General features: G+C 35.7%; 1 protein-coding gene across 5 annotated transcripts in view; it reads right to left on the reverse strand.

Annotated features, from left to right (window-relative positions):
- Positions 1 to 13,127, reverse strand: part of LOC107268037 (alpha-catulin) — a 59,251-nt gene that overhangs the window by 40,052 nt on the left and 6,072 nt on the right. Inside the window, exons 1-2 of one of the 5 annotated variants that reach the window (XM_015740383.2) lie at positions 2,850 to 2,989; positions 2,293 to 2,689 (exon numbers count right to left, since the gene is read on the reverse strand). The exons of 3 other annotated variants lie outside the window; for them this stretch is intronic. In XM_015740383.2, the coding sequence (XP_015595869.1) occupies positions 2,293 to 2,325 (33 nt within the window). In that variant the 5' untranslated portion in view covers positions 2,326 to 2,689; positions 2,850 to 2,989. Of the gene's footprint in view, positions 1 to 2,292; positions 2,690 to 2,849; positions 2,990 to 13,127 lie in introns of those variants that run through there. One more of the 5 variants, XM_025085231.1, reaches the window with a different exon arrangement.

Consider the following 13,127-nt stretch of genomic DNA (forward strand, 5'->3'; position numbering starts at 1 on the left):
CAATATATACAATGTTATATACATTACAATGAGATTTTTCAGAGGAATAGCAATGTCTAAGAAATTGAACAAGACTTTCAATGACAAGACATAGTATTTATACTAATTTTTATACTGCAACTTGATTTTGGTTTTCAGCATCTACTATGGTTGATCACGAGTTCAATGTGTTTATTTTTTTGACAGTTCGAAAATAAGAAAGTATCTAGTAAGGCACACGTGTCACTTCATAAAATATTTGTTCAAGGTATGCATATGTATGGTTTTGCACTAAAGATATTTTATTTGTCTATGATAACGTATATTCGCGTAACGTTGAATAAAAACCACGTGTGATTTGCTAAGGTGTGCATAGCTTGCGAACTTTCCAAAAAACACATTGAACTCGTAGATCGACTATAGGTTTGACCTATTCCATCAACAAATTGTTATGCAAATAATGTCTTGAATCCGATAATGAAATCGTAGTGATAACGTCGAAAAATTTTCTGGATCGAGTGAATTGTCTACTGTTTGTTACAAGATGAAATAGATGTAAAAAGCGTGCGAAAGACGCGGTCTCGTGTTTTGTTTCTAATATAATAGAAACAGCTATGTTCATTCTGTGCTATATAAATATAAAAATTATATATAAAACATAATTGCCACTATTTATATATAGGCATTATATATAATTCATATTTAACTTATACATATATAACTTTTTTACATGGGAGGCTCGAATGAGATATCTTTGACCGGTGATTGTTAAAGAATTGCATAAACAAATATATTATAGTGCCTCTGTATAATAAGAAAAAAATTGAAGCGTTTTGCGAACAAAGAGAATGAAATTGTAATAATTTCCAAAAAAAATCGAGCACTCAGTGATAATATCGGAACATTTAATCAGACTTTCTCCTTGAAATTTCAAGACTTCTGAGAAGCTTAACTCGATACTCGTACACGTATTCTTTATCACAAAGCATCGAATACACATTGTTAGGTGTTTAAAAGATTTCGCAAATTGTCTTAGGATTTCCATCTAATAGTCAGAGCAAATATCTCGGAGTGGAGGTTGTTTTCTTCGAACGATTTCCGTGCTGCACACACGCTGCCATATAGAAATAATATCGCGAATCAAGTAAATATTTATTATGAAACAAAATTTGCTTTGCAAATATTGCATGTCCCATTTCTCTATTTCATTTGGAATGACTTTCATAATGCTTTCTTGTTATTGTATATTATGTAAATCGTTGATACATTCACTTTTCAGAAAAAGTATTCGAATATCTTTGGAGTATTGTAATATTAATAATTCTTGTGTAAAAGTTTGTGTTTGTAGGAATTTTTCATTTATGTTGTTTTCTTTCGCGTTATTGTATCTAACGTGCAGTTTCAATATCTCTCGGGAAAAAATTATATAGGATACAGCTTTATTAAAAATATTAAATGAAATAAGATGGTAGGGACAGCGAGGTGAGAGGGATGAAAATAGTCCTTCTGACTCCAAAGATTGACGGTGTAGCCGTGTGTAAAAGGAAAATGGAGAAAGAAAGCAGTTGAGACTCTTCTTAGACCTTGCGCCAAGTCTTGGAGAAAAGAAAGGAATAAAGGTAAAACGATCTATAGTTGAGCCGCGATATTAGTTCCAGTTTGAGGGGCAATCTCCTTATGAACTAAAACGTAAATAAGTCCCCTAGAAGTGAAACTGAGGTCGCCTCACTATTCTTGCTGTACTAAATTTCCCATACTTTTTCCCTGGGAACACCCTGAATATCAAAACCACATCGGGTTTTCGACGTAAAAAGTCAAAAAACATAAAAAGAAAAGTAGTATAAATACTTCGTCTACCAATTCGATTCCTACCAGGTCATTAATTAATTATTGCCAAATTATTCATAACATGCATGTCTTCGTGCAAGAGTAGTTTATCAAGTGTGCTAATCAGATTTAAAAAAATACGTATAATTTTTTAATTTTTTTCTACTAAAACACCGGCTGATCGCAATGTAAGAACAAAAGAAGATATTTACGTAAGTACCCAAGTCGACCTAACCCAAAGACCATCGGGCCACTAATGATTTTTGGAGTAGGGTCCTTAGTTCCCAGGATACATTGCATAGGAGCAAGGAGCCCGTAGCCATTCTTGCATCGAATAATCATGAGTGGGAATAAAGCGCCAAAACATTTCAAACAGACTTATCATAATCCTGAATAGCTTCCCTACAAGAAGGTATAATCGCCCTAGAAAAAGATTAACTCCTCTTTACGGCAGGAGTCTCGATGTAAACCGATGCGTAAACGTACCTGCCGTTCAGCAGCCATGCCGCCCTCGTACATGTTCGCTACGTTCTTGGCGCGTTTCTCAAAATCTCGAAGTACGTCCGACGTCCGTCAGGCACTCAAAAAAAAAAAGCACGAACCAGTCACGAAGAAGATAAAAGGAAATCGATGAGAATTGCTCGTTCAGCGATACACGTGATGTCGACGATACGTGCTCGAGATCGTCAACGTGTTACGCACGATGCAGGCACACGTAGTGGATTGTGACATGAAATATCCTTTGAAGCGCGAATCTTCGAACCTCTTAAACAAGTGCACACGACGATCTTGTCGCGTTGAGAACTAAAGAACCAATCCTCCAGGATGGTTTCTTGTTGACAATCAGGTCCAGGACAATTGGAATAGCATCGAGGAAGAGTCTCTAAAGGGATTGTCGGTTAAAAAAACAAAGTAAATGAAAACAATAATACACAGTCAAAGATAGAGATGGAGAAAGAGAAAGAGAGAGAGAGAGAGAGAGAGAGAGAGAGAGAGAGAGGTTGGACCAGAGACAGTGAGAGAAAGTAGAGGGAGAATCTTACAGAAGTGTCACAGAAGTATAAGACAGCGATCGAGAGTAAGAGCTACTAAGAAATCTTGAAGACGTTCTCGTGGAAGTGGGCGTATCAGAGGATCCACTGTCCAAGGAAATGTCAATGAATCGCGTCGATTATTCAAAAACGGGTTTCTGTAAGATATGGTTGGACCAGAGACAGTGAGAGAAAGTAGAGGGAGAATCTTACAGAAGTGTCACAGAAGTATAAGACAGCGATCGAGAGTAAGAGCTACTAAGAAATCTTGAAGACGTTCTCGTGGAAGTGGGCGTATCAGAGGATCCACTGTCCAAGGAAATGTCAATGAATCGCGTCGATTATTCAAAAACGGGTGGCTTTTTGTCGGATAGATGAGGTAGCTCTTTGTCCGTCGACCTCCAGGTACTTTTCGTTTGGCTTTCTCGTTGTTGTCCGTGGCGCGCACGTTCGCCGGTGTTGGCCACCGTAATCCTGACAGTGTTGCGGTGTATTTTGTCTCGTTGACGACGCGGGCGCGGAACGTGCGGAACTGGAGTAATAACGAGGGGAACAGGAGGAACTCGGATTGGCGTGGTGGGTGGCGTGTCGCCGCGCGTGCTTCGTGTGTGCCTGCTCGCGGAACCGCTACTGGCTCGTCGAGTGCCTAGGGAAGACTGGCCCGCCTGGCACAGGCACAGGATTCGAGTTTCCGAGTCGCGCCGGTACAAATGGTAGCTTCGAGCACAACGCGCACCCTCGGCTGACAATCAATACCCGGCAGGCCCGTACGTACATACATTTCGCCGTGAAATCTCAATTTCTAGTTTTTTTTTCAACGGTCAGCCCTCCACCACAACCAGGAGCAACAGCACCATCACTACCACCACAACCAGGAGGAGCAGCACCATCGCTACCACAACCGTCAACGTCACTACCTTCTCTCATTATTATCTTCCTTGATCTATCAAATACCAGCATCTTCCTACACATTATCTACTTTTCCTCCTTTTTTATTTTTTCCTATTCACTTTTTTTTTCATATTTCTCTTGAGCTTCCCTCTCATCCCGTCATGATTTCTACCGCGACCTTTACTGTTTGTTCTACTCCCTACACTATAGCCACCCCCACTGGCCTCACCATCAATCCTCACTTCCTTCAAGGAATTTCTTTGACCGACTGCGCTACCGACACTGCTATCACTAACAAAATGAGTATCGTCTCTCTCTTTAAGCTCTAGTGTGCTACTTTCGACTTTTAATGTGAACCTTTGCCTTCGCTTTTTATTCTGTTCCTCTGCTGACCTTCACCTCATTTCGGTGGCTCTATGTGACTACATACTCCGCGAACGAAAAGAGAAACGCGGGAGAGAATAAAGATGCATTTTATCGTTCATGAGATGTGCATTTCATTTTTGGTTGTTTGAACTTTTTTTGGTTTTCCGAGTAGCCCAAAAAAAAACAGGCAACTAACGACTTCTCGACAATTCACAAACCACGGAAAAACTTTTATCAATTTGTGATATAGTAGTCCAGCGTGTATTTTCTTCTTATGTTGATGTTATTTTGTTGACAAGAAAGATTTCTATATATTCATCACGTGTTTCTTATTTGATGGAAACATTCATCTTTTCTATGTCTGTCGCTCTGTTCCATTAGAATGTTCTTTCAACATTAGGTCGGATAACTTTTAGATCTGTGTGAAATTGAGGGATTTTGGATATTATGATTTTTTTTATTTTAAAATAATTCTATCATGCTCCCACCGATGTATTAATGTTTAGATACTGTTAACTTTATTTAATATGTTCGCACATTTTGATTGCTAGTAAACGATTGTGGCCAGATTACATTTCACAAATTAATCCTTCCCAAATAAATATAATCCCAATTTTAACCCCCCCCCCCCCGCCTCCCGTGCCCTTATTAAGATTTTGGAAAAATAAAGTATATTGAATGATTATGAGGAAGTAGTATTTCACATTATTGCAGATCATATCGATGTAAATCCCAGGAAGCAGAAAGTGGGAGAAAATCCGTAAAGAGCGAAAAATATGTGTGGCATTCCTTAATTGGTTATCTGAATATCTGGGAGTAGAATATCGAGAATAGATCACAAAAGAACCAGAATTTCGCTGTTGCTGCATTTGTTTTTTTCTCTTTCTAATGTAAAATGTCCAGTGACATATTCGACAATATAATATTTCATTTAACCGAAAAAGTATAGTAAAATCAGAATAGTATAAATACTATAAAATAGTATAGAAAATAAATGAAAATTGCGTTCGGTTCATCTTTTTCATTCTTTGGCCGTGCCTTCAATTTAGATCAATGAAATCCTCATGAATATATAGTCAAATAAAACAGATATGAGAAAACATTTTGAAGTATAGAAAATTTACGACTTTCGCATTATATTTAATATTCCCATTTCCCCATTTCCTTTTTGGTCGTTTGGTAGAATGAAATCTAGCAATAAACAAACCAATTTGCAAAAATTGACGACGAACAGTGAACAATATCCACCGGTTGGTTTTACGTATATCAGTTCGCCTTGAGGAATGTAAATGGAACAAGAGAGCAAGACGAAAGTGGAGTAGACGTGTCATTCGCAGTTTATGCCGGAGCTCGTCAGTGCTAAATAAACTTTACCTTTAGGTACGGTCCTGTGTTACTGAAGGGAGAAACAATGACGGAGACTGTAGAGACTGAGGTTGTCGAGAGGGCCGGGCGTGAGGAGAACTGGCAGAATAACGAGGAGGTACTGAGAAAGATTGAGGATGGCGAGAAAGATGAGAATTGAGAGCGATCGAGAGAATCCAAGTAAAGTAGAAGAAGATGGGTTGGGCGCTTGGGAGACCGAGTGGTGCCGAAAGGAGATTGGAAAAAGGACCAACTGCGTCCGGTGGGTGGTGCAAAGAGAAGGTGAGAGAAAGAGAGGAGGAATGTTAAAAAGGAAGAAGAGAATAAAAATGATTAGAATAAGAACGAAGAAGGTGAAACCGTGACTACAACATATGTCTGGGCTTATGTTATTGCTTGGGCAACCTTTTTATGCTGTGACATGTTGAACGTAGCGAGCTCTTTCTGAAGTTTAAAGGATCCCTATGATCATTTTTTAAAACTATTTTCCGTTTTGAGTCTAAGTTTAGACGTTTGGAATATTCATACGTTTGCAATATTCATACGGAACGTTTTAACGAAGTTGCGGTTCGAAAACATTGTGATCATTGATCGAATAGTAAATAATTGTCTTCTGTCGAATAAATTATTACAAATGCGTAAGGTATCACTTGGATACTTTGTTTTATTAAATATTACCCTTATTTTATATTACTTTCTCGTTTTCAGTGTAGTTGGATTACTGTTTTCAAAGTGTTATTACGTTCACTAAAAATTTTATTTCCATTTCAAACAATATGATAACAATGCGAATGTACAAGATATCAATGATCATATCGTAAATGCCTAATTCTAACCTAACCTAACAAATTGATTTCTTCGAAACAACAATCAAGTGGTTAATAGGAAATTAATTTTGTAATATGACATGCTTATAGCCTTAACGAGGTTAACTATATATAGTAGCGGTAGGTGCTTTAGCACATACTTCCTATGCATGGTCTTGTTCAACTGCGTAATTCTATAAGTGATGATGTCAAACTTTCTGCAACTTAAAACTTTCCTTCTCAGAATAATGCTTTCCTTTTATCAGCTAATCATGTACTGTGGGTGCGGAGCAATTATAATCAGGATTTGTCTGAACATCAGCTACATGGTTTCATGAACTTCATAGGGATTCAGTTGAGAGGCGTTTAACAAACTTTTCATGACTGTATACCATATTTCTGCTCTCAACTTGATATTTATATCTTCGTCGCGTAATCATAATTATAATTATATAAATCAATAAATTTATATATTTATCAGTTGAAACAACGACTGACGTTTATATATGGATATACATGTCATGTACGTGATGAAAAATTCATGAGCTATCAATTTACTTTAAGCACTTTAAATAAGTTAATCACGTTGCGCCATATGGGCGGAAGTAATGCTTCGCGCATAATATAGAAATTTTGCATTATTACGTTATTATTAAAATTGAGTTTACCGATGCATCAAGCAGCTACTACATAACCTGTGCTATTTTATGCACCTTCTCATACACGTGCGTGTATTAAAGGGTGATGCGTTTGGTATGGGCTACCCGTTATTGACACCATCATCATGCCATTTCAGTCAACTTTTTACCTCGCGAAATACAAGGTTATTCAGTAGAAATACGCAATCTGAAAGTTGTTCTACCATAGAATCCAAATGGATAGGGTAAATTCACGGGTATGAAATAGGGTCTTAGATATCTTATCTTAGTACACTTTTACACGTAATAAAAGGATATCTGTCAATAGAATACTTTTTTAATAAATGACCAAACCCTAGAACAAGGATCGTGTAACTGTCAATCCGATTGAGATGTTCACCTAAAAAAAAAGTTTTCTCTCTCCCAGAATTTATACTGTCTGTAAAAACTTACTATGTCGGATCTTCTCATTTACAATCGGAAGTGGCAAAGCACTTAAAAATGTCATGGTTTTTTGTAAGGACTCCTTGATACGTGAAATCAATTTTAGCTCCTAACATGGGCGCAAGAAATGTTTCGAAAGAAGTCTGTTGAAGAAATCCTTCGGTGCTAGAATTTTACTAACTGCTTCAACAAAATAGGCACATGAAATGATTTGACGTGACAACTACATTAAATAATCGAGGTAATTTACATGATCGTCCAATGCGTGCAAATTATTGGATGCGAATCGATATTTTTATAAAATCGATCTTTTTTATTATTCATCTACGTAAAGGCCTATTCATGTAATGCGTTACTTGCAATTATACCCGTAAAAAGTGTTCTGTGCAGGTAAAATAATTTTTAGTATAAGTATTTGTATTCTTTATTCCCTTTTATTTTGGATTTGATTCTCTCCAAGACGATATAGGTCACCAGATCGATAACGCTGATGAACGTAAATTTAAGAAATTTTCTTAAATGAATATCCCCGATCGATAATTCGTATGTGCTTCAGTACTATTCAGAGCGACTTCATAAATTACATTCATTCGTGCTCTTACAATTAGTCTTGGTTCTTAATAATACTTTCAATCTCTTATACATTTTTTAAAAGTGGTACGTTAATGTCGTAAAGCTACTCGTCAAAATCATTCAATACAAAAGAATATTAATGACTTAAAATCCAATTTAAAATATTTTTATAAATTCATATTGAATTACATAACTTTTACAATCCCTCAAATGTAATTCCATCGAAATTTCAATAAACGCTTTAGATTCCTCCCAAGTCAGCCTCTTTTCCAATACCTCAAATACAAATGGCTCCTGGTTCAAGGGAAATCTTATTTCATTTACGTAAACGTTCTATCTTTACTCATGTAGCAACCGATATGTTGCGCAATCTCCTCCTGAATACTAACCGCACAGAAGTTCGATATGTTTCGTTTAAGAAAGAATTGAAATGTATGGTTATCTCATTTTTCTATTGTCTATTCCTGATAAGTATTTTTACATGCCTTTGTTGTGTACGTTGTCAAACATTCGTATGGAGTAAGTAGATACGAAAATAAGGCTAGCGTGCGATTTACGTATAGATTTTTGTTTTTATTTATCGATATCCGGATTCTTCTCTTAGCATCATGGCCAATGCTTGGTAATCGAGAAGTTCCAGGTCAGGGAATTCGCAATGTTCGATTATTTTCGAGCGATATTAAAGTTAAGAATTTATGCGCCCTTTGCAACATTTCACGGTATACGCGGTTTCATAAATAATCGTAGCTCAGGTCACTTTGGCAATGCGACAACTTTTCGGGGCATCTAACATACGTCGGATACTTTTAATTTGGCTAGAAGCTGAACAAACTGCATAACCACTTACGGGACACTCAAAACGTACTTATGAACGAAATAATTTGCATTTATCCATTCATAACCTACCTATATTAAATTAATTTATGATAACATTTTTATGTTTCATGGGATATTTCTAATATACATATATGTATGCTCATCAATTTCTCTTATAGAATTTTGATCCAGGAATATTCTCAATTGGGCATATATGATTATTTAGGAATACTGCATCAAGTATACTTAATCCATCCACTTGATTTCTGTAACAGAATTACCTTCAGTTGCTGCAATATTCCTGAATAACCTTTATCGTTGACAAAAAATGTTCAATTTGAAAAACCGCGATTTCAACACAAGTATGAAAAATTCACTCGACGTCAACGAGTTTGACATCACAGTTCCTGTTTAGTATCAGATACTTGTTTTATAATAGAATGACAGACATATATGTTATGAAATCAGCAAATTGTATGATTTCTCATAAAATTAAGAATTTACTAACTGAGGAAATTTTTTTCGTAGTATTTTGTATCTTATAAAATTAGTTTCTATTTAGAAAAGTATTAAAGCTTATCGGATAGAATCGAAAATTATTATCGGAATCAATCAATAATGAATTAATTTCGTTTGGGGCAAATTTTTGTATTTGAAACAATTAAGGTTTCTCTTCAGCCAATGTATTGAAAAACGATAACTAATAAAATGCGTTAAAATAATTCACCATTACGCTGTTATCGTTATCGATAATTAGAGCACGAAAAAACAAGTGCACTTTTATCATGAATCTATATATTTCGTAGTGAAATAATCCGTACTAAAAATTTTTTATCAATTTCAATAAAAATGCCACAAAGTATTGCTGAAACTTACATCCTAATTTAACAGTTAGCCAGATTTGCATTTTTCTAGTAAATTTTCCTGCTGCTTCCTTTTGTGTGGAAAAAAAGGCAGAGAAATCTTTGCATCTCGTAATCAAAATAATGAAGATTCATTATTACTCCACGTTTTTTGCAATTTACCTACTTTTCTAGTTTTTCGGCCGGTAGCATTCTTCGATCGAAACTCATCTAGAATATTCCTTTGTTGCACTTTATTCATTCTTCCCTTGTTACCCGTCTGACTTTACTTTTATAGGTCGCGTTATGCCACATGAATAACAATCGATCTGAATTTTCAAAACTATTCTTATTCATTTTTCTAAATAGCGCGCTATATAGGTATATATGTATGTGAATATTTAATGAACACCACTTTGTGTAATTATTGTAATTATTTATCTACAATCCACAAAAATCTTACGCAGAAAGAGTACTAGTCGGGATTCGTACACGATAGGAATATTTAGTTTAAAAAGATAAGTGATATTTTTGTCATTTTCTTGGCGAAATCCTTATTTTTTAAATATTATTTAGTCTCGTTTGGGTCTTATTTTCATAGAAACGAAGTTTTTTGTTAGACTCTGCCATTTGTACCAAAAGAAGATTATTTATGTCATACAAGCATCCTGTTTTTCTACAAATTTGAAGAAACAATAAATATTATATAAAACATCATTATGTAGTGTTTAATCTTTGTTACATTACTGATAATTAATCACGACTAATCATACTTGCATAATGAAAATTCCATTACCTACTACTGAAGTTCTTTTTACGGAGCGCATAGTAAAAGTACGGTTCTGAGGGATTACATTTTTATAATTATAATAATTAGGAATTAACTTTTATTTAAATGATCGAAAAATAATAAATGTTTAGGAATTCAAAAGAAATTTGGATTTTATACTTTATAGATATCGTTATTGTACAGATGAGGCAATGCTCAGTATTGCAATTTTTAAGGATTATATATCAAGAAAAAAAAAATTCAAAATGCTTGACACAAATACAATCGCGAATATCGGAAAAATGTATGAGAACTTCAACTCGTACAATGTCACCAAATATATTTCTGCTGGCATCCTGAACTCGTGACAGTCTTTGAATGCGCACAAACGCTAGAAAAAAAAGTCAAAAGTTCAACGAGCGATCGAGCGGATGTCAATCCGTCCCACAATTCAGAGATTGCAGTTTCTGTGAGAAAGTACTGAACGTTGAAAAATTTTACATAAATATTGTATTTGAGTCACGTATGTATATCCTACATATCATCTATTCCGAATGATCTAACTTCTCTACATTTTTACGTCAATTGGTGAGAAATTACTATATTTTAGGGGCTATTCAATCCAATAGACTTTTATAACCATTTCACGAGCAGACATTTCGTATACTTCTGATATAACTCTACTTCATAGAATAAACGAAGAAAATGTGTCATTATTTGTTTGTAATGATGATCAATTTTTTACAGTAAATGCCTCAGATATCAAGCTATCTGGAAATATATTCTAATGCATAGGTTAACGTGCTAATTTTTTAGATATTTTAGGACATCTGATTAAATATAACCATTCCCCCCCCCACGATATAGATTTTGCTCAAATTTAATAATAATTATATCTTTAACTAGACAGTAAACAAATTATGTTTGGAGCCAACAGACGCAGTTGATTGAGCTCTTTTGATTAGGCATTACAAAAAAATGTAGGGTCAACTTTCTAACACAATTCTACCATACTATAAACTAAAGCGTCAAAATTGGCATGTGGCTTAATAGAAAATTATTATTAATCTTTTTAAATCGGAATACCGTTTTATAGTTTTCATAAATAATGAGATTAAAATGTTATTAAAAAATGTTGGAAAAATTAATAATATTTGGCCGAGGTCGTAACTTTTATTTTATACAAATTTGAGCTAGCTTCATCGCATGAAATTGTTATTCAAAACGTATATTAAATCATAATTCATTTAAAAATGTTAACCTGAGAAGCAAACTTGCTAATTAATCTTCCTTTACATCTCTCCAGATTTGCATTCATTCCAAAGCTCCGAGTGCAAATGAATTATTGCGCATGTAAACATTTTGCAATTAGCTGGTCAATGAATTTAAATGTCCCCCTTCACTACCCAATGAAAACATGTGTATTTGAGTAAAGTCGTTGTATGAAACAGAATTTGCGGACTTGTATTTTACGCAATATTACTTTCACGAATGCAAAGTGTGTGTCATGTTACACGGTGCAGGACTTTTTAACAGTTCCATTTTTAAGGACCACTTTCTTACGAAACGAAACGTTGTCATTACAATGTCATTACAATAAAATTATTGTATATTGAGTAAATTGTCATTTACTAAAAAAGATGTTTGATACTACATAGTACTTTATAGACATCAATATTGGCAATCCAAATTTTTAATGTCAAATTCTTAACATATATTTTCTTTTGTGTGTTACTTAATTGAGGATATTGTGATTTTATCGATTAAATAATTAAAATTGGACTAGTTTGCTTCATTAAATCAGAAGACTGAGGTATCTCTGATATATCAAAGGTAAATATTTACCCTTGTAATTGAAAATTCCTAACGAGTGTCCTTGAGAGATCATTAGTGTTTCAAAGGAAATATAGTATAGGGTTCAACACAAACACACGAATTCATCTCAGTCCGCCCACTGAGTATCTATCTTAGAATCAACTATGATGCGATAATAGTACAAAATTTATATCAATGTATACATATGTATTGTAACGTAATTCTTTTAACTTATGACCCGACCCCGATAGCAAAACATACGAGAACGACTATCTTCGAGAACCAACCTACGTTACCTTCGGCCGTCCACCCGTCGTTCGGGCATCCGCAAGCCAGGCGGGCGCCAGCCAATTCTTTTTTCATCGGGAACTGACGAGCCGGTATAAACTGGGAGTTGGGGTGGAACAGGCCCAACTTCACCAAGAACGAGAGCTCTGACGGAACCTATCAGACGAGGCGATAGCTTAACGGATCCTGTCGATTTTTGGGGTCGCGTAAAATCAGCAAACGTGACTGGATACACGAACGGGAGCAGACAGTTACGGAAATGCACGGCCGCTCAGGCTGCTACGTTTGAGGTAGAGAGGGTCGGAGTAAGAGTCCGGCAAATAGTGCGAGAGACAGAGAGCGACGAATCGAGAACGTATCAGAACGAATCTGAACTATCTATCGAGATCCATTCACCAATTAATAAATTGGGAGACTCACCGGAGCTAGTGCAGCTAATCCGTGGAGGCCGAGAACTGCATCCAAAGGACACCCTGGTGGACACTGCACTAAAGCACAGCACTACACCTTCGGAACACTCACAGGAATTCATAGAATTGCCTGGATATCGAAAAAACAACGCGAGAACTGTACGAATCGAGAACTTGCTACACTGCCACTCTGGGGAGCACTGCACTACAGCACAGCACTACACCTCCGTAACACTCACAGGAATTCATAGAATTGCCTGGATATCG

This window comes from Cephus cinctus, unplaced genomic scaffold (assembly GCF_000341935.2).
Source record: "Cephus cinctus unplaced genomic scaffold, Ccin1 Ccin1_scaffold0462, whole genome shotgun sequence".
Taxonomy (NCBI): Eukaryota; Metazoa; Arthropoda; class Insecta; order Hymenoptera; family Cephidae; genus Cephus; species Cephus cinctus.